Source organism: Pan paniscus, chromosome 18, assembly GCF_029289425.2.
Source record: "Pan paniscus chromosome 18, NHGRI_mPanPan1-v2.0_pri, whole genome shotgun sequence".
Classification (NCBI taxonomy): Eukaryota; Metazoa; Chordata; class Mammalia; order Primates; family Hominidae; genus Pan; species Pan paniscus.
Window position 1 is genome coordinate 11936041 of NC_073267.2, and position 27204 is coordinate 11963244.

General features: G+C 55.1%; 1 protein-coding gene across 1 annotated transcript in view; it reads right to left on the bottom strand.

Annotated features, from left to right (window-relative positions):
* Positions 1-27204, bottom strand: part of LOC117976364 (uncharacterized) — a 145069-nt gene that overhangs the window by 16325 nt on the left and 101540 nt on the right. Inside the window, exons 39-55 of the mRNA XM_063597944.1 lie at positions 25979-26145; positions 24474-24586; positions 22885-22966; positions 18832-18969; positions 16345-16507; positions 13685-13806; positions 12914-13054; positions 11354-11467; positions 11124-11252; positions 9986-10147; positions 8181-8345; positions 5061-5229; positions 3985-4169; positions 3678-3770; positions 3334-3529; positions 1948-2132; positions 1774-1871 (exon numbers count right to left, since the gene is read on the bottom strand). Of these exons, the coding sequence (XP_063454014.1) occupies positions 1774-1871; positions 1948-2132; positions 3334-3529; positions 3678-3770; positions 3985-4169; positions 5061-5229; positions 8181-8345; positions 9986-10147; positions 11124-11252; positions 11354-11467; positions 12914-13054; positions 13685-13806; positions 16345-16507; positions 18832-18969; positions 22885-22966; positions 24474-24586; positions 25979-26145 (2422 nt within the window). The remainder of the gene's footprint in view (positions 1-1773; positions 1872-1947; positions 2133-3333; positions 3530-3677; positions 3771-3984; positions 4170-5060; positions 5230-8180; positions 8346-9985; positions 10148-11123; positions 11253-11353; positions 11468-12913; positions 13055-13684; positions 13807-16344; positions 16508-18831; positions 18970-22884; positions 22967-24473; positions 24587-25978; positions 26146-27204) is intronic.

Below are 27204 nucleotides of genomic sequence, written 5' to 3' on the forward strand. Positions count from 1 at the left end.
CCCTTCATCAGCCTCCATTCTGACTGCAGGAAGGCAGGAGCAGGAACTTGTATTATAGGGAGTCTTGTCCCCATGATGTGGGTTTAGTCCCTATTTTATGGCTGGGGAAACTGAGGCACAGAGCACTGAGGCAGAGCCGGATTCCAGATGCTCTGCAAGGCCACCAGCATGGAAGAAGGAGCTGCCTCCCTGCTTGGAGCCCGGTTCCTGGTGGGCCTCGTGCCTGTGAGGGGAAGGATACTGGGTCCCCAGGTCTCTGCTCTAAACTGGGCTCCCCCCTTCTATCCACCACCCCCGTGTTCTCAACACAGGGGCCAAAGGGTCTTTTAAAGTGAAAGGGCGATCACGTCCTTCCTAGGTCAGAGCAGAAGCGAGAGACCACCCGAGCCCCACCTACCCGCCTCCCCAGTCTTAGGAACTCCCAGTCACATCCACTCTCCCTTGCAGGCATTCTGCTCCAGCCCTGCTGGCTTGATATTCAAATAGACAGGGCTGGGCTTGGTGGCTCATGCCTATAATCCCAGCACTTTGAGAGGCCAAGTTGCTTGAGCTCAGGAGTCTGAGACCGGCCTGGCTAATATGGTGAAACCCCGTCTCTACTAAAAATACAAAAATTCGCTGGGCTTGGTGGCAAATGCTTGTAATCCCAGCTACTTGAGAGGCTAAGGCAGGAGAATCGCTTGAACTTGGGAGGCAGAGGTTGCAGTGAGCTGAGATCACACCATTGTACTCCAGCCTGGGCAACAAAGAACAAGACTCCATCTCAAAAACAAACAGGCCAGGCACATCCCTCTCCCAGGCCTTTGTGCAGTGGTGACCCCCACCTGGAGCGCTCTTCCCACGCTGGCCCCGTGGCTCTTGCTCAAACTCTACCTTCTCCTCAAAGCCAGTCATGGCCACACCGTTTCATAGGATCCACCCCCCCATCTCACCGATGTTCCTTCTCTAGCATTTGCTACCTAACGTATAGCTCAGGGGTGGTAAATGCTGACCAGTGGGCCCCAGCCTGTGGCCAGCTTCTGCACGGCCTGCAAGTAAGAAGGGTTTTCGTGTGTTAAAAAGATTATTACAAAACAGGCCAGGTGCGGTGGCTCATGCCTCTAATCCCAACACTTTGGGAGGCCAAGGCAGGTGGATCACCTAAGGTCAGGAGTTTGAGACCAGCCTGGCCAACATGGCAAAACCCTGTCTCTACTAAAAATACAAAAAATTAGCTGGGTGGGATGGCACCCGCACCTGGAGTCCCAGCTACTAGGGAGGCTGAGGCAGGAGAATGACTTGAACACAGGAAGTGGAGGTTGCAGTGAGCCAAGATTGCACCACTGTACTCTAGCCTGGGCAACAAGAGCAAAACTCCATCTCAAAAAAAAAAAAAAAAAAAGATTACAAAACAAAAGCAAGGAAATGTGACAGAGCCGAATGGCCTGCTTAAGATGCGACTCTCAGGCCCTCTGTAGGGAGCTGTGCCAGCCCCGGTGTAGATGACTTCCTTGTGCTTCGTGTCTGAGTAAAAGTGAGCTTCCTGAAGGCAGGGTCAGTCTCAGCCACTGCGCTCTCTGCAGCTCCTGAAATCCTGCCTACCCTCGGCCAGTGCTCACGAGGTATCTATGGAGTGAGGAAGAAAGCCCAGCTTCCTCATCTGTAAAACAAGGAGAGAAGCCCCTGGGCAGGGCGGTCACAGGAGTCAGTGTGTCGGAAGGTGTCAAAGCATTCAGCACTGCACCTGGTATGTGGCAGGCACGCAGGATGCGCTACTCCCAAACCCCGAGTTACCTGGCCGACAGGCTGTACAGGTCCAGCAGTGGTTTGCAGAGCCTCTTCAGTGCCCGTGAGAACGTGGCCTCAGCCCAAGACAGCATCTGGTGGGCGGCCTGGAGAGGGAGGGGACAGCGAGAGCTGGCTCAGTCATCCTCACCTGCCAACTACGCCCCATCCTTGCTCACTCACCAGCTCCAGGGCTCCTTTCATGGCCCCCAGGGCCGCCCTGATGGGCCTTGGACCCCCATTGCCTGGCATCCCGGGCACCCAGGCCTGCAGCCGCCGCATGGCCTCCTCTGCTCGCTCCCGCCACACCTCCTCCAGGGGCCGCAGTGTCACCTCCAGGTAGGCATCCTTCAGTGTGGCCAGGGGCCCTGCAACAGGCAGCCACCACCCACCATGAGACCTCAGGGCAGGTCAGAGAACCAGCCCTGCCCAGACACGCCAGGCCTCGAGGAGATAGGGCCTGTTCCTGGGATTAAGATGTGGGGAACTGGGGGAACTGGAACAGAGCAGTGGCACTGGAGATTACAGGGGAGTTGTCACAGCAGGCCTGAGCCGTCTCTGCAAGGCCTGCTTATAAGGTTGTCTGGGAACTTGGATTGGGGGAGGGTTCCCACCAGTCCTAGAATTGATATGAGGCTCCCTGCATCTGAACTGTTCGTACAAACGTGGTTTATGCCGGACCCCTGCTTGCCTCCTAGGAGTCTGACAGTGTGGTCCGTGCCAAGCAGCACCTGCCAGTGTGGCAGCCCCCAGTAAAAACCCTGGGTGCTGAGTCTCCCAGGAGCTGCTCTGGTGACAGCTGGGACAGCTAAATGCATCCTGTGTGAAAATGCTGGGACTGGGAGAGTACCCTGGGCACTGGCCCTGGTTCTCCCTAGACTCCGCCCCAGCCCCCTTCCCTGTGCTGACATTCCTGCATCCCCTCACTATAATAAATCACAGCCGTGAATAGCGCTGGGAGGAGTCCTGGCACATTCCTCCAGATTCACTGCCCTGGGGGTGGTCACAGGAACACTGGCATGGCAGGGAGGATCGGGAGGTAACATTCAACAGCCAGTCAGAGGGATGCCCACCCTGGCACTGGGCAGGGCCTTGGGGGCTCTGTGCTGTACTGGGCATTAGCCCTGGATGGCGGAGAGGCCAGAGGTTCCCAGTCCTGCAAGGAGGCCGGTTGGGGCAGCAGGTGTGAGCCTTTAACGACCATGTGGCCACATTGAGCTCATCGTGGAACCAGAAAGAGATGCTGTGGCAGTGAGCTTCACAGAAACAAGGCTGTATACTCAAAAGAAAGCAGGCGGGAGACTGAAAAAACCTAGGCAGCAGGCATAAGGGAGATGAGCTTGGAGACTCTGTAAGAAATGACACAGCAGACCCAGAAAAAACGAAGGCTGTAGATCTATAAGAAATAAGGCAGGGGGCTAAACACAGCTGGGCTGCAGGCCCATGGGAAGCGAGGCCACATTTCTGATTGAAACAGTGCCACAGGCCAATGTGAGCGCTTAGGGCCCGGGTGGAGAGGGGGGGCATTGATTTCCACACAGGATTGAGCCCTCCCCCTCCCGCACTTACATTCCAGCTCCTCCCGCAGCTGCTCCAGCCCCACCTGCAGCCACTCCAGGTAAAGAGGCAGGTGCTGGGTCAGTGCCTGGCTCCGGGCCCACAAAGTGGCTACTGCCCAACCACTCGCCTGCATGGCCTCCCGCCCCGCCTGGGACAGCTGCAGAAGGAGGCCTGCCACGCCGTCCAGGGTGCCTGCCGGCTGCACCTGGACAGGGAAACCGAGGCAGAATCAGGGTGAGGTCCAGGGCAGAGAGAGCTCCAGACCCTCCTGCCTGGTGAGTGGGGGCTACAAGCCAGGCCAGAGGGGGACCTCTCCACCCTGAGCCCCCACCCTCCCCTGCTGTGATACTTACCAATTGCTGGAACCTTCTCACAGAGGCACCCAAGCCTTGAACCTTCTCTTCCAGCCGGGCTTGCACCTGGGAGCCAACTGCTGCAATCCTGGACTGTGAGGACAGAGGAAGAGGCTGGGGCCTCGCAGGAATGAAGTAGACACAAGGTTCTCGGTGCCAGCGGCAGGTGTGGGCCTCACCATGGGGTTGTCTGCCCTGGTTTCTGGGCACAGCTGGACCCCAAGGGCTCGGGGCTCCTGGCACGGGGGCCTCTGCCCAGTGAGAGAACGGTAACCCCTTCCCTGTGTCCCAGCCCAGGCCCTCTCACCTCCACATGGCCCAGCAGGTCCCCCTGGCAGCCGCGCGCGGCCAGCAGGAGACTCTGGTTGGCAGCCTGCAGGGTCAGGCGTCCCAGCGGCTGGGAGGGCTGCCTGCCATCCCGGAACAGGACCTCCGCCTCGGCTGTCCACCCGTGGGCACATGCCCGCAGCACCACACTCTCCTCTCTGCCCCCTGGAGCCAGAAAGGGACCTGCTGGTGCCCCCACCATGTCTCTGGCTGCCCACTCCCCCTCCACTGCTTTCTGTAGCTCCCCACTGCCCCAGGCCAAGCCTCAAGGCCCTAGGATTTGAGAATCTTGAGCTGCACCACCTAGAGCAACCTCCTGAGCCACCTGAAGCCCCCTCTTCTGTCCCCTCCCCCGACACGGCAGTCAGTTAGGGATGCCATAAGTCTTCATGGGGTTTCCTGAGGTTTTTTTTTTGAGACACCAAGGCAGGAGTACAGTGGCAGGATCACAGCTCACTCCCAACAGCTGGGACCACAGGAACACATCACCCCCCACCCTACCAGGTTTTTTCGTTTTTGTTTTTGTTTTACTTTTTGAGACAGAGTCTCGCTCTGTCGCCTAGGCTGGAGTGCGGTGACACGATCTCGGCTCACTGCAAGCTCCGCTTCCCGGGTTCACATCATTCTCCTGCCTCAGCCTCCTGAGTAGCTGGGACTACAGGCGCCCGCTACTGCGCCCGGCTAATTTTTTGTATTTTTAGTAGAGATGGGGTTTCACCGTGTTAGCCAGGATGGTCTCGATCTCCTGACCTTGTGATCCACCCACCTCGGCCTACCAAAGTGCTGGGATTACAGGCGTGAGCCACCGCGCCTGGGCACCCCCCCTGCTTTTCTTTTTAAGTAGAGACGGGGTCTCACTATGTTGCCCAGGCTGGTCCTGAACTCCTGAGCTCAAGCAATTCACCCATCTCGGCCTCCCAAAGTGCTAGGATTACAGGTATGAGCCCCTGCACCCAGCCCCGACTTCTGAAATCTTAATGCCCAGACCCCCGTCCTTTCTTGAGCCAACAGGGGCCGTGGCCCAGCTAGCTGAGCTGGGACCCAGCTGCCACTCACCCTCCTCATGGGCCACAGAGGCCTGGAGACAGCTTGGGGCCCGGAACACAGACAGCCTCACTTTCTCCTCTCTGTTGTCCACACTTCCCTCCAACCGGACCAGGCTTTGAGAAGTCGAGGTGGAGACACGGCCCAGTAGGCCAACCCGCTGAGCCTTGGAGCCACGAAGCTGGGAGGGGGAAGGCAGAGGCCTGAGTGGAGCCTGGCCCACCTGTCCCTGGTCTCTCCCCTGCCCGCCCCAGGCTCAGGAAGAGGCTGGCTGGGGAGGCTGCTGTTGGACCTGTAGGGAACCAAGGGAAGGCACAATGCCCACGCCCGATCTCCAGGGCACCAAGTTCCCCACGCCATATTCCTATCTAAGGCTGCCAGTGCCCCATTACAGAAAGCACTTATGAAAATACTCCGGGCCAGGATCAAGGGCTCACTCCTGTAATCCCAGCACTTCAGGAGGCCAAGACGGGTGGATCGCTTGAGCCCAGGAGTTTCAGACTAGCCTGGGCCACATGGCAAAAACCCTGTCTCTACCAAAAATACAAAACTTAGCCAGTCTCATGACAAACACTTTTTTTAATTTTTAAAAATACCCATCTAGGAGCCCAACCCAGCAGCAGCCGCCCACAGGGTGGCTTAGAGATGGCTGCTGCCCAGGCCCCACCCAGACACTCTGATTTAATTGGTTTTGGGGGCCCCGGGCCCTGGCATTTCTAACATTCCCAGTGCCCTGGTGTTTCTGCTACAGCCCAGGCTTTCCGAGTTTGCATGGCAACCACTGCAAAGGTCTAAGCAAGGAGACATGGGCACACCTGGCATAACACCCCGGGCACTGGGCAGCTTACCTAAATCCCTGCAGGTGCCCAGCCTTGGGGGCACGGCAGGGACCAGGACAGGCGAGCCTAGAATGGGGTGGGAAAGAGGCTCAGAGGCCCCCAAGAGAACACAAGCCCAGAGGAGGCCCTGCAGGGGAGGGAGCCTCAGCTACCCTGTATTGTAGTCCAGACACTGCAGCTAACAAGCTGTGCACCCTTCAGTAAGGGTGTCACCCTCTCTGGGCCTCAGCTCCAAGATCTGTAAAATGATACAGAACAATGGTTCACAAAACTTAACAGGACTTAAGAGTGTGTGTGCGCGTGCACGTATGTCTGTTAAGGGTTGAATTTTGTTCCTCGGATAGGTTGAAGCCCTAATCTTCTATACCTGTGAATGTGGTGTTATTCGGAAATAGGTTTTTTGCAAAAGTAATCAAGTTGAGGCCATAGTGGATGAAGGTAGGCCACACACCCAATGAATGCTGTCCCTGTGAGAAGACCATGTGAAGATGCCACCCAGAAGGCAGAAGGCCACCACGTGGGACAGAGGCAGAGACTGGCATGATGCCACCACAGCCGTGGGTCCTGGCAACCACCAGAAGCTGGAGGTGCTACAGAAGGATCTTCCCTAGGACTCTGAGAGGGAGTGTGGCCCTGCTGACAACTTGCTTTTGGACTTCTGGCCTCTAGAACTGTGACACCATACCTGTCCGTTGCATTAAGCCTTCCAGTTGGTGGCAATTTAATACAGTAGTCCTAGGAATCGAATGCAGGGTGCTTACTAAACATGCAGAAGCATGTCGATCTCTGAGGAGATCCAAGTTGGTAATAGGGCTACAGCCCAGGACTCCTGTGGAATTTAACCAAGCACAATGTGATCTTGCCAGGCAGGTGGGGGCAGGGGACGGTCTGCAGACCACACGGAGTTGGCCCTGGATGGCTCCCAGCATCTGAGCTCAGCCCCGCTGGGTGTCACTGAAGAGCAAGGGCCATGCCTGCCTCTGTGTAGCATGGGTGAGTGCCTGACCTCCCTGAATCTGTCCCTCATCTGTCCTGGGGCCACTGGGTTGGGGTGAGGAAGAAACAAGGCTGTGAAAGCCTTCTGACCACTCCACAGACCCCAGAATGGACGAAGTGAGAACAGCTGTCCCAAATAAATCGGGGACAGGGAAGCAAGAGGACCAGCCTCTTGCCGAGCATCCGCCATGGGTTCACTCCCAGGGCTCCAGTTCCATCAGGCACGGGGCTTACAGAGCCGGGGGCAGGCAGGGGCCTGGCTGGAAACAGGGAAGTGACAGTCAGTCCCGGAGAACAAGAACCTTGGAAGGAGAAACTCCTTTGAAATGGCCACGGCTGCTGAACTCTCAACCCAGAAATGCCATGCTCATTCAGCTCGGATGCCGGGAAGGGAGGGAACTCCCCTCTCACAAGCACCTGCTACATGCAGATGTTGTGCAAATGTGTTTCCTCCTAACGATTCTGCAAGGGAGATGGTATTTGTTCCCATTTGACAGAGGGGAAGACTGAGGCTCAGCAAACGGAAGTCACAAGGTCAAGTTCACCTGGCCAGGGAGACAGAGGAGGTGGATGGAAACGCCGAGAGAGCACCTGCTACGTCACGTGCCTTGGCTATGCAGGCAGCGGGAACCGGTATCCAGACTCCCAAGAACCACCCTGTGAAATATCTGATCCCCTCCTACAGATGAGGAAACACATGCTCAGAGAGGTTCCTTCCTGGGATCACCTGGCCAGGTCAGGGCAGAGTAGGTATTGGAGGCCAACTCTGGCCCTTCCTACTTCCCAGGGCTGCTGGGAGGAAGGAGGGGGAGGAGATGGTGCCAATAATGACTAATAGCAAATACTTACGTAGTGGCTGTTTTCTCTCAGGCACTGCTCTAAGGGATCTATGCCTATGACTATATTTAATCCTTGCAATATTAACCCCATGGGAGATAGGGCCAGTACAATTATACCCGTTTTACAGGGGAGGAAACTCAGGTACCAGGAGGCAGCTAGGCTGGGATTCAAACTTGGGCAGCCCAGCCACTGCCTCTCCATTATAGGAAGGGCCGGGTGTTGGGACTGCGGAGGAGCTGCTTTGTCTTGGCGCCAGGGCCAGGCCTGGGGTTCAGCAGGCGTTCCCCCGACCCAAAATGAAGCTCTGGCCCCATCCAGAATGCTGGTTTGCAGTTCCTCAGATAGCCACTAGATGGCGGGGCCGCCCAGGCAGTTGGGGGCCTGCTGGCCAGGGAGGAACCGCAGGGCTGCCAGGGTATCTTTCCCAGGGACTGTCAGCCCCATCCTAGCCACTGACCTCCAGCGCCCCGGAGAAGTCAGCTGAACGAGGCCTGCTGTGGTTTTGGAGGGTCAGGCTGAGATGCAGGCCGTGGTCTGGGTCTGGTGCAAGGCCCAGGTGGCAGCGGGAACGCAGCAGGAGTCCACCCTGGCCCAGGGTGTGCTCCCCGACGACCAAGAGGGCCTGGGACGAGAGAGTCTAGGTGTCAGGCAGGCACAGGGGTGGCAGCTTCCTCTCTCCCCAGTCCCCTACGCCGAGAATGCAGCAGCAGCTGCCGCCTCCCAGCCTCCACACCTGTCCCAGCTCACAGCTGACCTCTAAGAAACGCAAATCAGATGCCGTCCCCTAAGAAGCTGGGCTCTGGCATGGCCTGTGGCCTGCTTTGTTGTCCCAGCCTGACTTCCCTTGCTCCCTCCGTAAGTGCTGCCCCGTGTTCCTCAAGGCAGAGTCGTGCCTTAGGCCCCTTCCCTCTGCAGGGCTCACACTCACCAGTGAGGCCCCTTTTTGCAACACCCTGGCCCCTCTCTGCTTCATTCCTGCACAACGTTTACCACACGCTGACCATAGACCATGCATCTCTAGTTTGTTGTATCGTCCTGGCCCCACTGGAATGCGCCACCCAGGAGGCCGGCACCTAGGCTGTCTCTTTCACATCCAGTCCCTGCACCTAGAACACAGCCTGGCATAGGTGAAACACACAAATGTTTTCTGAATGAACAGAGGAAAAGATAAGGGGTGGGAAACTATGGTTTGGGGCCGAATCTGGCTCACTGCCCACTCTTGTAAATGCTTTTTATTTTGAGACAGAGTTGTGCTCTGTCGCCAGGCTGGAGTACAATGGCACGATCTCAGCTCACTGCAACCTCCACCTCCCAGGTTCAAGCGATTCTCCTACCTCAGCCTCCTGAGTAGCTAGGACTACAGGCACGTGCCACCATGCCCAGCTCATTTTTTCTATTTTTAGTAGAGACGAGGTTTCACCATGTTAGCCAGGATGGTCTCGATCTCCTGACCTCGTGATCCACGTGCCTCGGCCTCCCAAAGTAGTGGGATTACAGGTGTGAGCCACCGCACCCGGCTTGTAAATACTTTTACTGGAATACAGCCATAAGGATTCATTTACATATTGTCTATAGCTGCTTTCACAAGACAGTGGTAAAGTTGGTTGTTGGAACAGAGACTGGATGGTTCATAAAGCCTAAAATATTTGCTATCTGTCTCTTTACAGAAGAGTATGAGTCCTTGGGATGGAGGGAGGGAGGGAGGGAGGGACGGATGGATGGATGGATGAATGGATGCAAGGGAGGAAGGGTTGGAGGATGAATGGATGGAGAGAGAGGGTACATGGGAGGGCAGATATACGAGGATGGATGGAAGATAGGAAGGAGGATGGAAGGATGCATAAAGGAATGGATGGATGGGTTGGTGGATGGAAGAACCAATCAATCAGCTACCAACCCCAGGAGGGGAAAGGCGTTGAGGAAAAGGGGTCCTAACACCTCTCCTCTGGGGTAATGATGACTACAGCAGCTCTAACTTATGTGCCCGGCAACAAGGCTGAGCATTCCCGCATCATGTCTCTCTTAAGTCTCACCATCACTCTACGTCCTGGAACCTGCTGCTCCTTCCTCAGATGAAACACCAGAGGCTCAGAGAGGAGATGCACCTTGCCCAGTCACCCAGCAGGCAAATGGCAGAGCCACCATGCTGGCGTCTGGCTGCCTCACTCACACCCCTGCATTCTGCGGGCGCCACCCTCCCTGCTGCCCTGTCACCATGGGTCCCTGGTCCTCCAGCTGCCCCCTTCTGCAGGGCAGACTCACCCTGGGCAGGTCACAGAGCCCCAGGTGGAGGGAGTGCCGCAGCCAGCGTGCATAGTCAGTCTGTACTTCTCCCCAGAAGCTCTGACGGGTACAAGAGGCCCCGAGGACGTGCTCCAGCGTGGCCTCCATGATGATCTTGTCTGGCTGAGATGGCCAATGCCTCTGGAATGAGAGGGCCCATGGGTCAGGGGCTCATCACCTAAGAGAATGCCCATGGCCAGCTGCAGCTGGAGACCCTCACCTAGGCAAGAGCATGTGCCAGGAATGTGCCGTCAGAGCTCTCATCAGCCACAGCACCCCCTTACACTCTGCGGCAGGATTTTTTTTTTTTTTTTTTTTTTGAGACAGTCTTGCTCTGTAGCCCAGGCTGGAGTACAGTGGCATGATCTAGACTCACTGCAACCTCCACCTCCCAGGTTTAAGCGATTCTCCCACCTCAGCCTCCCAGATAGCTAGGATTACAGGTGCATGCCACCACGCCCAGTTTTTTTTTTTTTTTAATTCCTTAGTAGAGATGGGGTTTCGCCATGTTGGCCAGGCGATCAGGTGATCCCCCCACCTCAGCCTCCCAAAGTGCCGGGATTACAGGTGTGATTCGCCATGCCCCGCCCGTGGCAGGATTTCTGCTGTGAGCACTTAGGGGGCCATGCCTAAGAGCCCCAGGAACCCAGGTGGGAGGTCCAGAGGAGGAAGGGGCTTCCAGGGCCAGCTCTCCCCATTTCTCCATGGCCTGGTTCCTGCCCCAAGCTCTGCAGAACAGTGCTCAGCCCCATGAGGAGCCCTATCAGCTAATGATGCTGGAGGAGACCAGACCTGATGCCTCGGGGAACTGGAGCTCCCGATCTCCCTCCGCCCCCTCCTGAGAAGCCCCCTAGCATCCCACCTTCTTCTCCATCTGTTCCCAGCATCTCGGGCCGGTCCCCTTGCTTTTCTTGTCTTCCAGAGCCCTCACCACATCCCAGTTAGGAAGGGAACCATTTCACAGATGAGAACACTAAGGCTCACAGCAGAGAAGTGAGTTGCCCAGGATCCCACAAGCACTGGAACCCAGGACCACGTGGTCCCAGAGCTGGACGCTCCTGTGGCAGGTGGAGCCGCCTGGGGGTTCCCTGCCCAGACGCTGCTCCCCCGACCTCACCTCGTAGGTCAAGTTCTGCCGCATGCGGTGCTGGCCCCAGGACACGTCGAGCTGTTCAACGAACACAGCTGGGGTCTGCATGAAAGCCCCGCAGGCCTGGAGGGTGTTCAGGCCCCAGGTTTCCTGGAGCTGATAGGGGAGATAATAGGGTACATGACCTGGGGGGCCAGCTGAGAAGCCTGGAGCAAGGGGGAGCCCCTCACTCGGTGCAGCGGTCAGGCCCCACATACCTGCCCCGGGGAGGCAGCCAGGCAGCCGTCCCAGGCGGTGCTGTGTGCTAAGGACCCGTCAGCCCAGGTGAGCTGCAGGGTCGCAGGTTGTCCTCTGTTCCAGGTGAGCTGCACCTGCATTGGGATGGGAGGGCAGTGGTGGGGAAAGGGGGACATGTAGGGGAGAGGAGAGGCTAATGGTGCCCCCACACTCATCTCTGTTGGGAAATGAGAGGCTAGGGAGGATGGAGAAGCTGGTGCCCCTGCCCCATATATCCCTAGAGGAACTAGGATGGAGGGTGGAGAGACTGCCCTGCCCACCCCCATCTCTGGAAGAGCCCACAGCCATTCCCAGGCTGGAGACTGAAAGCATTTAAATGAAAAAAAAAAAAAAAAATGCCTCATCCCCACACCCAGACTCAGCATTTCCAAAGACAGAAAGCAATCGTGCTCCTCACTGGGGCCTCCAGGGCCAGCATGATCTGTCCTTGCCCATCTGACCTCACCTCCCTGTCACCCATCCCTCCCAGTCACTCTGTTCCCATCTTATTTCCCTTCCAGCCCTCCCCAAAGCACCCGGCTCGTTCCCACCACAGGGCCTTTGCACGGGCTTTTCCTGCTGCCTGCAGTGCTGCTCCTCCAGCTTCTCTCAAGCCCAGCTCCTTCCCATCCCAGGGCCGCCTCCCCCATGAGGCTCTCACTAACCACCCACCTTACAGTTGCTGCCCCACCCACCCACCTGGTCACGCTCAATCTCACATCTTTTTTTTTTTTTTTCTTCTGAGACCGAGTCTCACTCTGTTACCCAGGCTGGAGTGCAGTGGCATGATCTTGGCTCACTGCAACCTCCACCTCCCGGGCTCAAACGATCCTCCCGCCTCAGCCTCCCAAGCAGCTGGGATTGCAGGCACACACCACCACACCCAGCTAATTTTTGTATTTTTAGTAGAGACAGGATTTCGCCATGTTGGCCAGGCTGGTCTCAAATTCTTGGCCTCAAGTGATCCACCGGCCTCGGCCTCCCTCAGTGCTGGGATTACAGGCATGAGCCACCACATCCGGCCCCTCTTTACTACTTTACAGTGCTTATCACACCTTCTGATTTAATTCATTCCTTGGCTTGAATTCTGAAGAGTGTCTTTTGCCTGCATGCAGCTGGCCTATTGTCCTCCCTTTCATAGATGGAAAAACCTGAGTCTCAGAGAGGCAATAGGACACACCCGAGGCCCCCCAGCCAGACAGGGAGCCCAGCTGCCTCACTCTGTCCCCGAAGCTACCACTAAACAAGCAACTATAAATGATCAATCAGAGACGCCTGTACCTGTTTCCCACGTTAAAATGTGAGCTATCTTCAAACACCGCCTGGTATACAGTAGGTGCTTAATGAGGTATTGATAAAGGAATGATTGAATGAAGGATCCCAGAGATCCCCAGGCTTCAGGAAGCTGTGATTCTGGAGAAGTCCTTGTCACTGATGAACACACTCTCCTTCTCCTACTGGAGGTGCCCAGCCCCACAGGCTCAGTCACGCAGCTCCCACCTCCAGCCCCGGCCAAGGGCGCCTGGGACGTCCTCACTCACCTGCCGGCTCTGCCTGCCACCCCTGCTCTCAGCAAGGCCACTGGCCTCAGCTTGCCGCCAAGAGAGGTTGAATGGGTGAGCCAGGGCCAGGCGGGCGGCCAGCTCACTCTTCCCCAGCCACAGGGAGGAGGAGACCAGCACCTAGGGAGGGAGACAGACTCAGCCAGTGGCCTTGCCCAGACAGACTGCACCTCTTTCCCACCCGCACAGACCACCTTCTCCATCGAGGTCAAGGCTGCAAAAGGGCAGGTGGCTTTCAGCACAAAACCCCATCCCTGTGCAAGGCCCTCGGAGAGCTCAGTCCATTTCACAGAGGAGGAAATCGAGGCTTAGAGAGGAGCAGATGGAGCGAACACAGGACAGAGATGGGACTGGAGGTCGCGCTCCTCCTCCACTGTCTTCCCTTAGCTCTGTGGCCCCAGGCAGGTCACTGCACCTCTAAGTGCTTCAATTTCGTCATCTGAACACGGGCCTATTAATAGCACCGAGCAGATGGGTGGCTGATGTGTGGGTTCACGCACAAAACCTATCATGGGGTAAGCATTCAGGGCCTGTTAGCCACCGTCACTGCCGTGGCTGTCAAGGTGTTGTGGGGACCCAGGTCTCCTGCTGCCCTCCCAGTGCCTTTCCCACAGTCCCTTGGGGATGTGGTACAGCCTCATTGACCCCAGATAAGGCTCCTCAGGCAGGGGAGGGCCCCAAAGACCCCGCTCAGCCTGCAGGGTGGAGTTCAGCTCTGCCCCAGGGTCACCTTCCGGCCCTGACACTTACCTGGTCCCTGCCATCCCAGCCGACAACCAGGCCATCCCGGTGGCTGCCTCCCAAATGCTCTGAGGACAGGCGGAGGCTGCAGTGTCGCGGCAGGGGGAGGGGCAGCGGGTGGGTGAGCTCCACTGGGTGGGTGAGGACACACACAAAGGGTAGGGCACGTGAGCTGAGGTCAGCAGCTCCAGGCCCAAGGGGGTTCAGGGGACTCAGCTGACGCCACTGCCAGCTCACGCAAATGGCCACTCGGGGGCCACACAGCCAGATAATTTTCACAAAACTCAGAAGCTACACACTCACTTTGTCACCATTACCACTCGACACCCTGCACTGTCCCTGTGGGAGCCCCATTACAATGAGACTCTGAGGCTCCTCCAAGAGGTGGCGTCTGCCTCCCCAGCCCTTGAAGCTGGGCTGGCCTCGTGACGTGCTAATAAAATTCAGCAAAGTTGACCGAGGGCCAGTTCTAAGCCCAGGCCTTAGGAGGCCTCACCCCGCTTCCTCCCTTGAACCCCTGTCCAGCCACATGAGAACAAACCCTGCTGGCCTGTGGGCTGGTGCCACCTGGGGTTGGGGAGAGCCTGGTTTCAGCTCAGGATGTCCTAGCGCAGCTGACAGCTAGCCAGCCCCTGAGCAGGCTGGAGAGCCCAGCCAAGGCCAGCGGAGCCGCCCGCTCACCCTACAGCTGACCTTGAACATGAGGAAGACCAGAAAAGCTGCCCAGGTGACCCACAGCCTTGTGAGCAAGGTGCCACGCTTGCTTTATGCCACTGAGTTTTGGAATACTTTGTTACCATCCTGAATCAGGAGCTGATGGGGGCAGCCGCAACCTCAACAACCTGCATCCCTCTCGGGGGCCTCACATGCACAGGTGCCCCGCGCCCCCTCGGAAGCCCCACACCCCATGCCACCGTCTGCTGTCCTGTGCTTTCCTTCCATCTTGGGTGTGACAGGTGACACCCCATAGCTGAGTCCTCGCAACAACAGACGGCCTCCACACCCCGGGTTTTCTTCCTTTGTCCCCCAGGTGAGTCAAGCTGCCCTGACCTCCGACATCACTTGACCCCATCTCCTGAGGCCCCTGAGCAGCCCTGCTTTCCCAGACCCCACAGCAGGAGGCTGCCCGAGGCCCCTTTGCACGTTGGTGACCTGTGAGCTCTGTACAAAGGGCACCCACCTGTTCAGATGGGCTGCAGGAGCCGTGCCCAGAGACACTGGCACTGGCTGGTTCTCAGGGCATCACCCAGTCATTGGTTCTGGGGAGGCTGACCACATGCAGGGCTAGAACCCTTTGTTCCTGCCACCCGCTGACCGCACCTACAACACTGTCAACACCGTGTGGGGCTGCAGACTGTGTAGCTCACCAAGGGTGGCACAAATACACACACACACAGGCATGCACACACGTGCATGTATACACATGCACACATACACATATGAGCACACACTCATGAGCACACACATACACGCATGCACACTGCCTTGGCTTGCTGGGGACCTGCTCACTTCCTCTGCCTTCCAGGGCACACATGTGGCAAATGTGACGCTGGGAGGATTCCATCAGGCCACCCGGCAAGCCGTGCCTCCAGGCTGGGGTCTGCACTCTGTCTCCACACCTGGCAGGCTGTGGGTTGGGCTCTGCTCTGTGCTCAGGGGGTTCCTTACACAGAAACTAAGTCTTGTGGCTGCACAGGTCACGAATTACAGCCCCTTCCACGGATGCCTGTTTCTGGAGGACCCAGGGGCTCATGGCTGCTGTCGTTGGCACTGTGTCGGCACTCACCTCCCCTGGCACCACAACTGCCCAGGGATGCCACCTCTTCCACGCCCTGGCCCCTTCTCCCTGCCCGGCTGCACTCAGGATAAGCCCCAGCTCCTCTCTATGAGCTGAGATGCTGCATGACCTGAGTCCCCCAGCCCTCCTGCCTCGCCTCATCCCTTCTCCCCGTTCCAGCCATGCTAGCCCCGCTGCTGCTGCTCCACATGCAAACCTCATTTCCAAGTGGGGCCTTCCGCCTGAAGTGCCTCTGCTCAGACCTCCCAGCTCCTTCTCATCCTTCAGAACTCAGTTCAGAAGTCACCTCCTCCAAGAGGCCTTCCCAGACCACCCCACCTAAAGGAGGCCCACACCCCACAAAGACCCTGCTTGCTCTCACAGCCTTTCCCACTCACGGAAATGGTCATGCTTGACGTTATTTTGCTTATGTGCATCTTGTTGCTCAATGCCTGTCTCCCTGAGGGGTGACACCTGGGCCATCTTGCTTCCTGATGGACCCCTGGTGCCTAGAATCACACCTGGGATATGCAGGTGCTCAGTCATGGCTTTTTTGAGACCGAGTCTCACTCTCGCTAAGGCTGGAATGCACTGGCTCAATCTCGGCTCTCTGCAACCTCTGCCTCCCAGGTTCAAGCGATTCTCCTGCCTCAGCCTCCCAAGTAGCTGAGATTATAGGTGCCTGCCACCATGCCTGGCTAATTTTTCTATTTTTAGTAGAGATGGGGTTTCACCATGTTGGCCAGGCTGGTCTCAAACTCCTGACCTCAAGTGATCCACCCACCTCGGCCTCCCAAAGTGCTTGGATTACAGGCATGAGCCACCGCGCCTGGCCAGGGATGATTTCTTGAGTGACTGGGCCACCCCTGCCTGCAGCCCCTCACACACTCACCCTGCAGGCTGAGGTTCCTGGTGGGCTTGGGGAAAGGCCCAGAAAGGCTCCCGGTGAGGGCCACCTCCTGGCCATCCCACAGCACCACCTGGCGCAGGACACGGGTCCCACGAGCTCGCTCGTATGTGGTCTGCAGGAACAGCTCCCTGGGAAGAGCGCTGAGCTGGAAGAGAATGACGGCGTCATGGGGGAACCCGACCCATGCTTCTGCCTGGGATGGGAAAGAAGAGAAGCTTGCAGAGGAGGAAAAAGGGAATATTTGTGGATCATTTACAGTTTCCTGAATGGTGACATATGTCAGGGGATCAAAAACCCAAATGCTTCCTAAGGATGAGCAGATAATTTAAAGGACAGGAGTAGGTGAGGGGAGTATGGCCAACAGGAGACAGCACAGAACAGCCACTTCTCAATTCCATGGCCAAGCTGTGTGGCTCTGGGCGTTTTTCAACCTCTCTGAGCCTCAGTTTCCTAGAAAATGGAGGCCAGAAAGTGTCAACCTTTGCAAGATGATACAAGTGGTGCACTCAGCCCAGGGCTACACGGTGGAGAGGAGCTTGTAGGAGGCACGCAGCTGGTAATGCAGTTTCTCAATCATGTAGCGAGCAGGTATCATGCTCCCAAGCCAGTGCTGAGTGCCTGGGTACAAAGCTAGCTAAGACCTGGTCCTGGCCCTTAAGGGGCTCCCAGGGAGATAGTCACAGGACAGAAAATGATGGGATAAGGTGACAAGGATGGTCAGAAGAGACATTCAAGGGAGAAAGGAACGCAGAGAAGCAAGCTTGGGGAGGAGGCAGGGAAGAGCACTCTAGGCAGATGGAAGAGCCTGTGCAAAGGTTCGGAGAGGGACGCCGTCCCTGCTGGTGGGTGCCACAGCCCGAGGGTGACTTGAGGGCACTGCAGGAGGACTGCTGGGGTGGGGTAGGAAGTTTGCTCTTAAACGTCTCTAAAACCTATCACTACTGCCCCCAGCTTAGTCCACACATTATTATTGCCCTGCCCCTGCCCATTATGGGGCTTCCTCACTGCTCACTTCTGCCACCTGTAGGTCCCTCCCCACACAGCAGCCAGAGGGATCTGAAATCATCATTTATTTGATCATGGCCTCAAAGGCTTCTAGTAGCAGATAGAACACAATGCAAATGCCTCCCTGTGGCCTGACTGACCCTGTGTGATCAGACCACCTCCTACCATTCCCCACCCACCCAGCTCCAGCCCAGTGGCTCCTTGGCCATTCCTAAAACATGCAAACCCATCCCTGGCCCAGGCCCTTTGCATGTCTTGTTCCCTCTGCCTGGAATACTCTTTTTAAAAAATGTATTTTAGATTGAGGGGGTCAGTGTGCATGTTTGTTACATAGGTATATTGTGTAATGGTGGGGACTGGGCTTCTAGCGTCCCTGTCACCCAAATATCGAACATCATACCCAGCAGGTAATTTTCCAACCCTCGGCTCCCTCTCACCCTCCTCCCTTTTGGAGCCCTCAGTGTTTACTGTTTCCATCTTTATGTCCATGTGTATTCAATGTTTAGCTCCTGCTTACAAGTGAGAACATGTGATATTGGGTTTTCTGTTTCTGAGCTAGTTCACTTAGGATAATTGCATCCCTGCTGCTGCAAAGGACAGAATTTCATTCTTTTTTACGACTGTGTAATATTCCATGGTGTATATATACCACAGTCTCTTTACCTGCCTCGAATGCCCCTCCCCCAGAGATTTCTTTTTTCTTTTCTTCTTTTTGAGATGGAGTTTCACTCTTGTCACCCAGGCCGGAGTGCAACGGCGCAATCTCGGCTCACTGCAACCTCCACATCCTGGGTGCAAGCAATTCTCCTGCCTCAGCCTCCAAAGTAGCTGGGATTATAGGCATGTGCCACCACGCCTGCCTAATTCTATATTTTTAGTAGAGACGGGGTTTCCCCATGTTGGCCATGCTGGTCTCGAACTCCTCACCTCAGGTCATCCACCCGCCTCGGCCTCCCAAAGTGCTGGGATTACAGGCGCGAGCCACTGTGCCCGGCCTTCCCCCGGATTTTCAAATGGCTGGTGCTTATCATCCACCACTAGCTCATGTGTCGTCTCTTCAGTGGGGCCTTTCCTGGCCACCTAATCTAAATAAGCTCCTTGGTCACTCTCAGTCACTTCAGTACGTTTTCTCCGTATCATAGTACTATCCGGCATATTTCGTTTGTGTGATTTCAGGGAGTCAATCTCCCCCGCTAGAGTGGACACTTGATGAGAGGAAGGATTGATCAGATCTGTTTTAGGTCACACCCCAGCTTCTGAAATAGTGCCTGGCACCTAGTAGATGCTCCATAAATCATGCAATAAATCCAGCTCAATAAATCCAGCACATTTTGTCCATTTCACAGCCTTGTCTGTCCTTCCTCCCAGGAACCAGGACACTAGGACAATTTTTCTTTTCTCAAAGGGCTGTCCCAGAGGCCCCCCACCCCAGCGTGCTCCGGCCCTGGGCTGACCTCCACACACCTGCAGAAAGGTCTGTTCCAGTTTGATGAAGTTGTTGAGACCGGCCTTAGCAGCTACCTGCCAGGTGCTGATGTGAAAATGACGCTCCTCCATGCCCAAGGCGAACATGCTCTGAACCTCACCCTTGGAGTAGTGTAGCTGGGTCAGAAAAAAAAAACCACCACAAAACACGATAAAGCTCCTCATCAGGGCTCTGATGGAACATTCCAGGAGATGCTGGCTGTAGGCCGAGGGCTCTGCCTCCCAAAGTCCCAGGCCCAAGAGACCCACAACTCCCTGGGCTGGATGAAGTTTGATGATTTGGGTTTGGAGCCTCAGGTTAGGCCATCAAGCGTGGCCATGGCAACTATCTCTTCATGCCCTCCCTGCTATAACATTGACTTGAAAATATCTACCAGCCTGGCACCAGCAGCCAAGAATTCTAGTTGTAGAACTGTTGCAGACAGCAGGGGGCAGTCTAGCAGAAAGAATTATGCCTGGGTGCATGTCAGCATCAAACACAACAGAACTCCAAGTGTGGATCTACCACTGAGAGGTGAGTGATCTCCAGCTAGTTCCTTAACCACCCAAGCCTTCTAATCCAAAAAACAGGGATAAGAACACCTATTTTATTATGGGTTGTTGCGAAAATTGTATGAAATAATGTGCTAACTTCCAGGTTGGCTGAAAAGCAGAATCACTGTGGGGGAACTTACTAAAAATACAGATTCTGGGCTCCCACTTAAAACCTACAAAAATGGAGTCTCTGGGAAGATGTTCCAGAGCTGGTTTTTGTTTTTGTTTTGTTTTTGTTTTTGTTTTTTGAGAAGGAGTCTTGCTCTGTTGCCCAGGCTGCTGAAGTGCAGTGGCACGATCTCGGCTCACTGCAACCTCTGCCTCCTGGGTTCAAGTGATTTTTCTGCCTCAGCCTCCTGAGTAACCAAGATTACAGGCATGTGCCACCACACCCAACTAATTTTTATATTTTTAGTAGAGACGGGGTTTCGCCATGTTGGCCAGGCCAGTCTTGAACTCCTGAGCTCAGGTGACCTGCCCACCTCGGCCTCCCAAAGTGCTGGATTACGGGTGTGAGCTACCGTACCCAGCCAAGAGCTGGTATTTTTAACGAGCTCACTAGAGGCGTCATTTCGTTAGTGATACCCCTTGTCAAAAATGTTCAACCTGAATCTTATCTTCAACAAACAATCGGACAAATCCACATTAGGAGGATGTTTTGCAAAATAACTTCCTGGACACTTCAAAATTGTCAGTGCAGGATTTTTTTTTTTTTTTTTTTTTTTTTTTTTTAGACAGGGACAGGGTCTGTCTGCTCTGTCATCCAGGCTAGAGTGTGCAGTGGTGTGAACACAGCTTACTGCAGCCTCAACCTCCTGGGCTCAAGCAATTCTTCCATACCTCAGCCTCCCTGGTAGCTGAGATACAGGTACACACCACCATGCCTGACTGATTTTTAAATTTTTTGTAGCAATGGGGTCTCCCTAGGTTGCAGGCTGTTTTGAACTCCTGAACTCTAACAATTCTCCTTCCTTGGCCTCCCAAAGTGTTGTGATTACGAGTGTGAACCACTGCATCCAGTTGGGACTTTTTTGAAGGTGGTTAATGATAATAAAATGTTTAGGGGGAATTATATCTGCAACTTACTTTGAAATGTATCCAAAAATAAGATGGATGGATAGAGAGCTATGTGATTATGTGAAATAAAATGTAAACAGGAAAATCTAGTATGTGGGTATGCACTGTAAAATTACTTCAATTTTTTAGTGTCTAAAAAATTGTACAATAAAATGTTGGGGGGCCAGATGCAGTGACTCATGCCTGTAATCCCAGCACTTTGGGAGGCTGAGGTGGGCGGATCATTTGAGGTCAGGAGTTCGAGACCAGCCCGGCCAACGTGGCGAAACCCCATCTCTACGAAAAATACAAAAATTAGCCAGGCATGGTAGTGCATGCCTGTAATCCCAGCTACTCAGGAGGCTGAGGCAGGAGAATTGCATAAACCCAGGGGGCGGAGGTTGCGGTGAGTCGAGATCACGCCACTGCACTCCAGCCTGGGTGACAGAGTGAAACTTCATCTCAAAAAAAGAAAAAATAAATTAAAAAATAAAACATTGGGTAAGGAAGGGTAGGGTGTAGAAGGAGAATATTCTAGATCAGGAGTTGGCTTTTGGGTCAAATTTGGCCCACAACCTGATTTTATAAAAAGTTTTATTGTAACAGCCATGTCTATTCACTTACATATCGTCTATAGCTGCTTTTGTGTTACAGTGACAATTCTGAGTAGTTGTAACAGGGACCATAAGGCCTGCAACCCCCACAACATTTTACTTTACAATAAAAGCTTGTAGACCTCTGTTCTAGATTAAGAAAATTAAAAAGACATGGCAACTACGCAAGCTGCGTGATCTTGGCCTGCATCCCGGATTTAAAACAAAACAAAACAGTTTTTTGAAAGAACATTAGTGGGAAAGCTGGGAAATTGTATATGGGCTGTACATTAAATGAAGGTATTACTTCAACGTTCAGTTTCCGGAATGTTGTAATTACCATGTTAAATCAGAAAATATCCTTGTTACAGGAAATAGTTGAAGTATTTCAGAGTAAAAAGTTGATGTCTTCAGAAACATCTCTATATTAATTCTTAATGATACAGAAAAAATGTGTGATGATACAAATTTATGTAACATAGATAAGAAAGATGGAAAGATATTAACAATTGGTCAATGTTCACTGTCCTACAGTAGCTTTTATATAGGTTGAAATGACTCAAAATAAAACTTGGGAAAAAACTAAGAAGCTCCCGGAATGGAGCCAGGTGTGGTGGTACCACCTGTAGTCCCAGCTACTCCGGAGGCTGAGGCAGGAGGATCACTTGCACCCAGGAGTTTGAGGCTGCAGTGAGCTATGATCACGTCACCACACTCCAACCTGGGTGACAGAGCAAGACCCTGTCTCAAAAAGAAATTTTAAAAACAAAAAATAAGGCTGGGCGCAGTGGCTCATGCCTGTAATCCCAACACTTTGGGAGGCCGAGGTGGGTGGATCATTTAAGGTCAGGAGTTTGCGACCAGCCTGGATATCACGGTGAAACCCTGTCTCTACCAAAAATACAAAAATTAGCCAGGCGTGGTGGCGCACGCCTGTCATTCCAGCTACTCAGGAGGCTGGGGCAGGGGAATCGCTTGAACTGGGGAGGCGGAGGTTGCAGTGAGCCGAAATTGTGCCACTGCACTCCAGCCTGGGTGACAAAGAGAGACTGTGTCTCAAAAAAAATTTTAAAATTAAATAAATAAATAAAGAAGTTCCCTGAATGACTGTGCAGTTGGAGCGAAGTTTGAGGAACTCCAAAATCATGTGTAAATGCGACAGGGGACCCAGCACATAGCGCATGCTCTGTAGACAAAGGTGGCCTGGGCCAGGGCTGGGAGGGTGCCTACCAAAACATGGTGGCTGGTAGGAAAATGAAGTGACTAGTTACAGATGTAACCATTCATGCATGCACTCACCTATTCATGCCCTATTTTTTTACTAAACAACTACTGTGTGCTGGGCCCTGGGCCAGGCACTAGGCATGCCCTCCAGGAGCTCCGGATCTGGGCACAGACAATGACACCTCAGAGGGACAGAGGAACCTGGCCTAAGACTACTGGGCCCTCCTGTCCACTCCTACGACCCCTCAAGTCCTGCATGCAGGGCAGAGATGGGGGTGACGCTGGCTCAGCTCCAAAGGGCTGTGTCATCTGCTCCAGCTTCTACAAGTGTGCCAGGCTGGGTGAGGCAATGCCAGGCGCCAGGCACTGGGTGAGGAGGCCTCCCCCATCTCCCAAAGGGCTTGTGAGCCTGACTGGGGGCCATGGGGGCTGGCCCAGGAATGTAAACCTGGGTATGTTTGGGAAAGCTGGAGCCAGGGGTTTCCGAGGGTTGCCCACCGGAGCCTGCTGCAGGCTGGTGAACAGATGTGCATGTATTAACACTCCCCAGAGGGGCCTGGCCCCCTCCTGCCTCGGGCTGGGCATCTGGAACCAGTTAGGAGCCAGGCAGCTGGGGCACAGTTACCTTAGCTGAGGCTGAGGCTGAGCTGGGGCAGAGACCCAGGAGGAAGGGAAGGCGATGCCGGCCTGAGAACAGCAGCTCTTTGCTAGAAGGAAGGAAAGAGAAGGCCTGAAGCTGGCAAGACAGCACCTTGTCCACTGCCCCCAGGGCCATGTCGAGACCAAGGTGACTTCCCTGAGAGAGAGTCAGAGAGCCAGGATCACATCAGTGGCCCAGTTCAGGGCTATTCACACACCCCGAGGCCCAAGGGCCATACGGTGCCCTGGTTAGGGCTGGACTCTGGAGCCAAGTTACCTAGATTTGAGTCCTGGCTTGGCCTCTGCCTAGCTCTGGCACCAGGAGCAAGCTTCTTGGTTGTCCCTGAGCCTCAGTTTCCCCTGAGCCTTAGTTTCCCCATTGGTATCAAGGGTTAAACATGGCTCTGGGCTTCAAGTCTTCCATGAGTCCGTCAATAAGCTTTCTTGGGTTGGTCCCATGGGAGTCCCAGCAGGGTCTGGACAGCAGGATTTTAACCCCCTGACTCCCTCCCAGGGATCCTCCTCACATAGCACCCCTCCCCTCACTCCTCCAGGCCAGGGTGGTTACAGTCTCCACGTTTTTCTCTTTTTCTTTTTTTTTTTTCTTCTTCACTAGAGACGGGGTCTTTCTCCATCACCCAGGCTGGAGTGCAGTGGTGCCATCTCTGCTCACTGCAGCCTCGAACTCCCAGACTCAAGTGATCCTCCTGCCTCAGCCTCCTGAGCAGTTGGGACTACAAGCATGCGTCACCATACCAGGCTCATTTTTAAGATTTTTTGTAGCGATGGGGATCTCACTATGTTGCCCAGGTTGGCCTCGAGCTTCTGGGCTTAAGCAATCCTCCCACCTCGACCTCCCAAAGCACTGGGATTACAGGTGTGAGCCGCTGTGCCAGGCCTCTCTCCCCTGTTGCTAACTCCAGGGTGCTACACCCTCTTGTCAGGTTCCTCTCCACCTCCATGTCTCAGCCTTGGCACAGCTGACATCTTGACTCCTGGCCTTCACAGTCGTGGGTGTGTCCTAGGCACTGTAAGATGCTTAGCAGCATCCGTGGCCTCTATACACTGACTCTCACAGTGTCCTCCTCCCCAGTGTAGCAACCAGAAATTCCCCAGACTTTGCTGAAAGTCCCTGGGGGGAAACTTGCCCCTAGGTGAGAACCACTGGTCTACCCCTTCAACAAGTGGCTTACTCACCCCCTCCCTCACTGCTGAGACCTGAGGGCTAGAGCCTGGCTGGTGGCCCCTGACTTACTGCACACGTAAGAGCACCAAGCGACTCACCAGGCCCCCAGGCCTAAGGGCAGTAATAGTTATTAATAAGTGTTTGGGGCCTTGGATGCACTTAGTTTCTGAGACTGAGAACTCATCAGTGCCCTGCCTGGAGAGGATGAGAGATTTTTATAGCTGTGTGACCTTGGAAAAGTTACTTGGCCTCTCTGAGCCTCCCTGCCCTTGTTTATGCAGCAGTGCTGAGCAGAGGATTGAGAGGTGCTGTGTCCAGCGATGGTGCACAGCAGGTACCCAGTCAATGGTTCCTCCCCCGACTCCTCTCCTCCTGGGGGCCCCCCTCACCTGACTGCCTGGTTCTGGCCATGGACGTCAAGGACCAAGGTGGCCTGAGAATCGCAGGTCAGCTGCAGTGAGGAGCTCATCTCTTCTGCCTCCCAGAGTCCTTGGAACATGAGCTGAGGAGGGAGCAGGCTGTGAGATGTGCGGGTGTAGACAGCCTGAGGAGCCTCACAGGCTGGGTGGGGACCCCAGCCGAGCTCTATAGCCCAGCACGTCCCTGTCCCCAAGCCCAGCATGGCCTGGCTCATCCAACACTCTCACAGGTGCTGAGGATACAGGGCCGGAGTCAGCCCCTATTGCAGCTCAGGTTGGCAGTGCCCACCGAGGGACCCCAAAGGACAGCTGCAGCCCAGACGTCGACAGAGAACGTGCTCCCAGGAGGGCTCCCTGTCACCTGACCTCGAGGCCAGGAAAGGGTTGAGATGAAGTCAAGGGCACAGGGTATCCAGTCCACTCAGTTGTGGGGTACAGGGCTGAGATCCATTGCAGGAGGGGTGACATCCTGGCCCCCTGACCCCCTGGGAGGTGCTCCCTCCTCCCACAGCAGAGTGGACCGGGGCAGGGGTTGCTGGGTAATCTGAAACAAGAGGGTGTGAAAGAAGCATTGGCGCCTGGCTCTAGAATACGCTCTGTGGCTCTTGGAGAAGGAGGGCCCAGCCAAGCAGGACGAGTTCATGCCAAGTGACAGTGGTCAGGGCATGGCCCCATGTGGGTTCCTCTTCACCGAGGCAGGAGGACACCGTGAGGAAGGGCCTGGGTGCCAAGTCTGAGTCCCTATTTTGCTGCTAACTTGCTAGGTGACCTTGGGCAAGTCACCCACACTCTCACGTGTGACCCAGAGATGATGATGATGATGATGATAATAATCATTGTCAGACCATCAGCGTCTTCTTCTTCATCTTCGCCTTCATCACAGCAGGTGCTTAAGGATCTACTCAGGCATTAATGGGATGAACTCACTCGATCCTCACAACCTCCACATTATAGGTAATATCATCATCCCTGTTTTGCAGATGAGGAGATGAGGGCACAGACAGGTGAAGGAATTTGCCCAAGGCCACACAGCTGGCAAGCAGCAGAGCTGGGATCTGAACATCGGAGAGGGCCTTGGTAAGGACGGTGCCATCCTGCCTTTCTCTGGAGTGTGAGGAGGATGAGACTAACGAACGCCCATAAACCCTTTGAAGGGGGCTGGGCACAGGGCAGGCGCTTGACAAGCAGGAGCTTTGATTCTGACCCAAGATTGCAGGGCAGAAGGACGCAGGGCAGGAGCCAGACGAGGCTCCAGGGCACCCATCCACACCAGCCCTGTGATTGGAAATGCAGAGACTGCTCAGCAGACCTGGTTATAGCGATTATGAATGAAGCCTTTGTAAATTGTCAAGCACTGGGGAAACGCAAGGCCTGGTCCTCCCCACCCACCCTGCACACAGCGGGTCCTCTGCACACCAGGAATTGGACAGAGAGGACAGAATTTGGAAGGAGGTCCTGCTCCATCCACTCCTTACCTGGTTGGTGAAGGGCAGGCCCAGCCTCTGGAGAGCAGGCACTGTGTGGCTGGCATTGGCCACCAGCTGCAGTGGGCCACGCCGTGGCCAAGCCACCAGGGCTGCCAAGTCCACGGTGACTCCACTGTCCCCACCATGGAGGGCCACCCTGGCCTGGGTCTGGGTCTCTAGAGACAGAGAATGGCATGGGCTACTGAAGACAGGTTCACCTCCCTTCCCAGCCCAGGAACACACCAGACTACATGAGAGGCCATGCCCTGTGGCCCTCAAACACAACACCAGCAGGAAAGGGCAAGGCTGCCACAGCGTGGGTGCTGGGTGGGGTCAACCCCTTTGAGCCTCCGTGACATCATCTGTCATAATTTGTCCCTGAGGATCTAGGCCTGGGTGGCTCCTTCTCTCATTGAAGTTGAAGTTGCTGAAATGACACCTCCTCCAAGAAGCTTCCCTTGACTGCCCATCTGAAGTCCCTGCCAGTCCTTTGCTGCCAGGCATCCTCCATCCCATCTCCCTGGAGTGTGGTTTCCAGCACAACCTGAAATGACCTTGCTCACTTACTTATTAGGTTCCTGCTCCCCAAACTCTCACCCCACCAGAAGGTCAGTGCCTGGGGGCGGGATTTCCCTTAGGACAGCTCCTGACATACAGTGGGGGTGCAGTGAGTGCTTTCTGAATGACTGCGGGATGAAAGGCTTCTCTGCAGGGATTCCTGAGGATTATGGGAGGGGTAGCCTGCAGAGGAATCAGCATGAGGTCTGCTCTCCATAAATGGCCACTGCAGCCACTGACATCCACCTGCAGCCACCTGGCCCTGGCTGGAGGGTCCCGTCCTTCCCATCACCACCTACAGAAAAGGAAATTTTGGCTCACAGTCAGGAGTTTCTTCTTTGACTTAAACTCCCTTTGCTATACAGAGAAACTCATCAGGTCCAGGAGCCCCAGAGCAAACAGATGGCGCCGATTCTATGTCAGATGCCAGGTTCCCGTGGGGTGCAGCTCACGGCTCAGGCCCAAGTGACACTCAGCCAGGCTCCAGCACCTCCCATCTGGCCAGCAGGGTGGACGAGCTCCGCAGCCCTGAGCCTCGACTTCCTTATCTATGAGGTGGGCATAGCCCGCCCGCCTCAAGGGACAGCGTCCAGAGTGAATGGGGTAACACACGGGAGAGGACCACTTGTGGGACATGCAGGTGGCCTCAGGAAATGCTTCCTTCCTTCCTCGTTCAA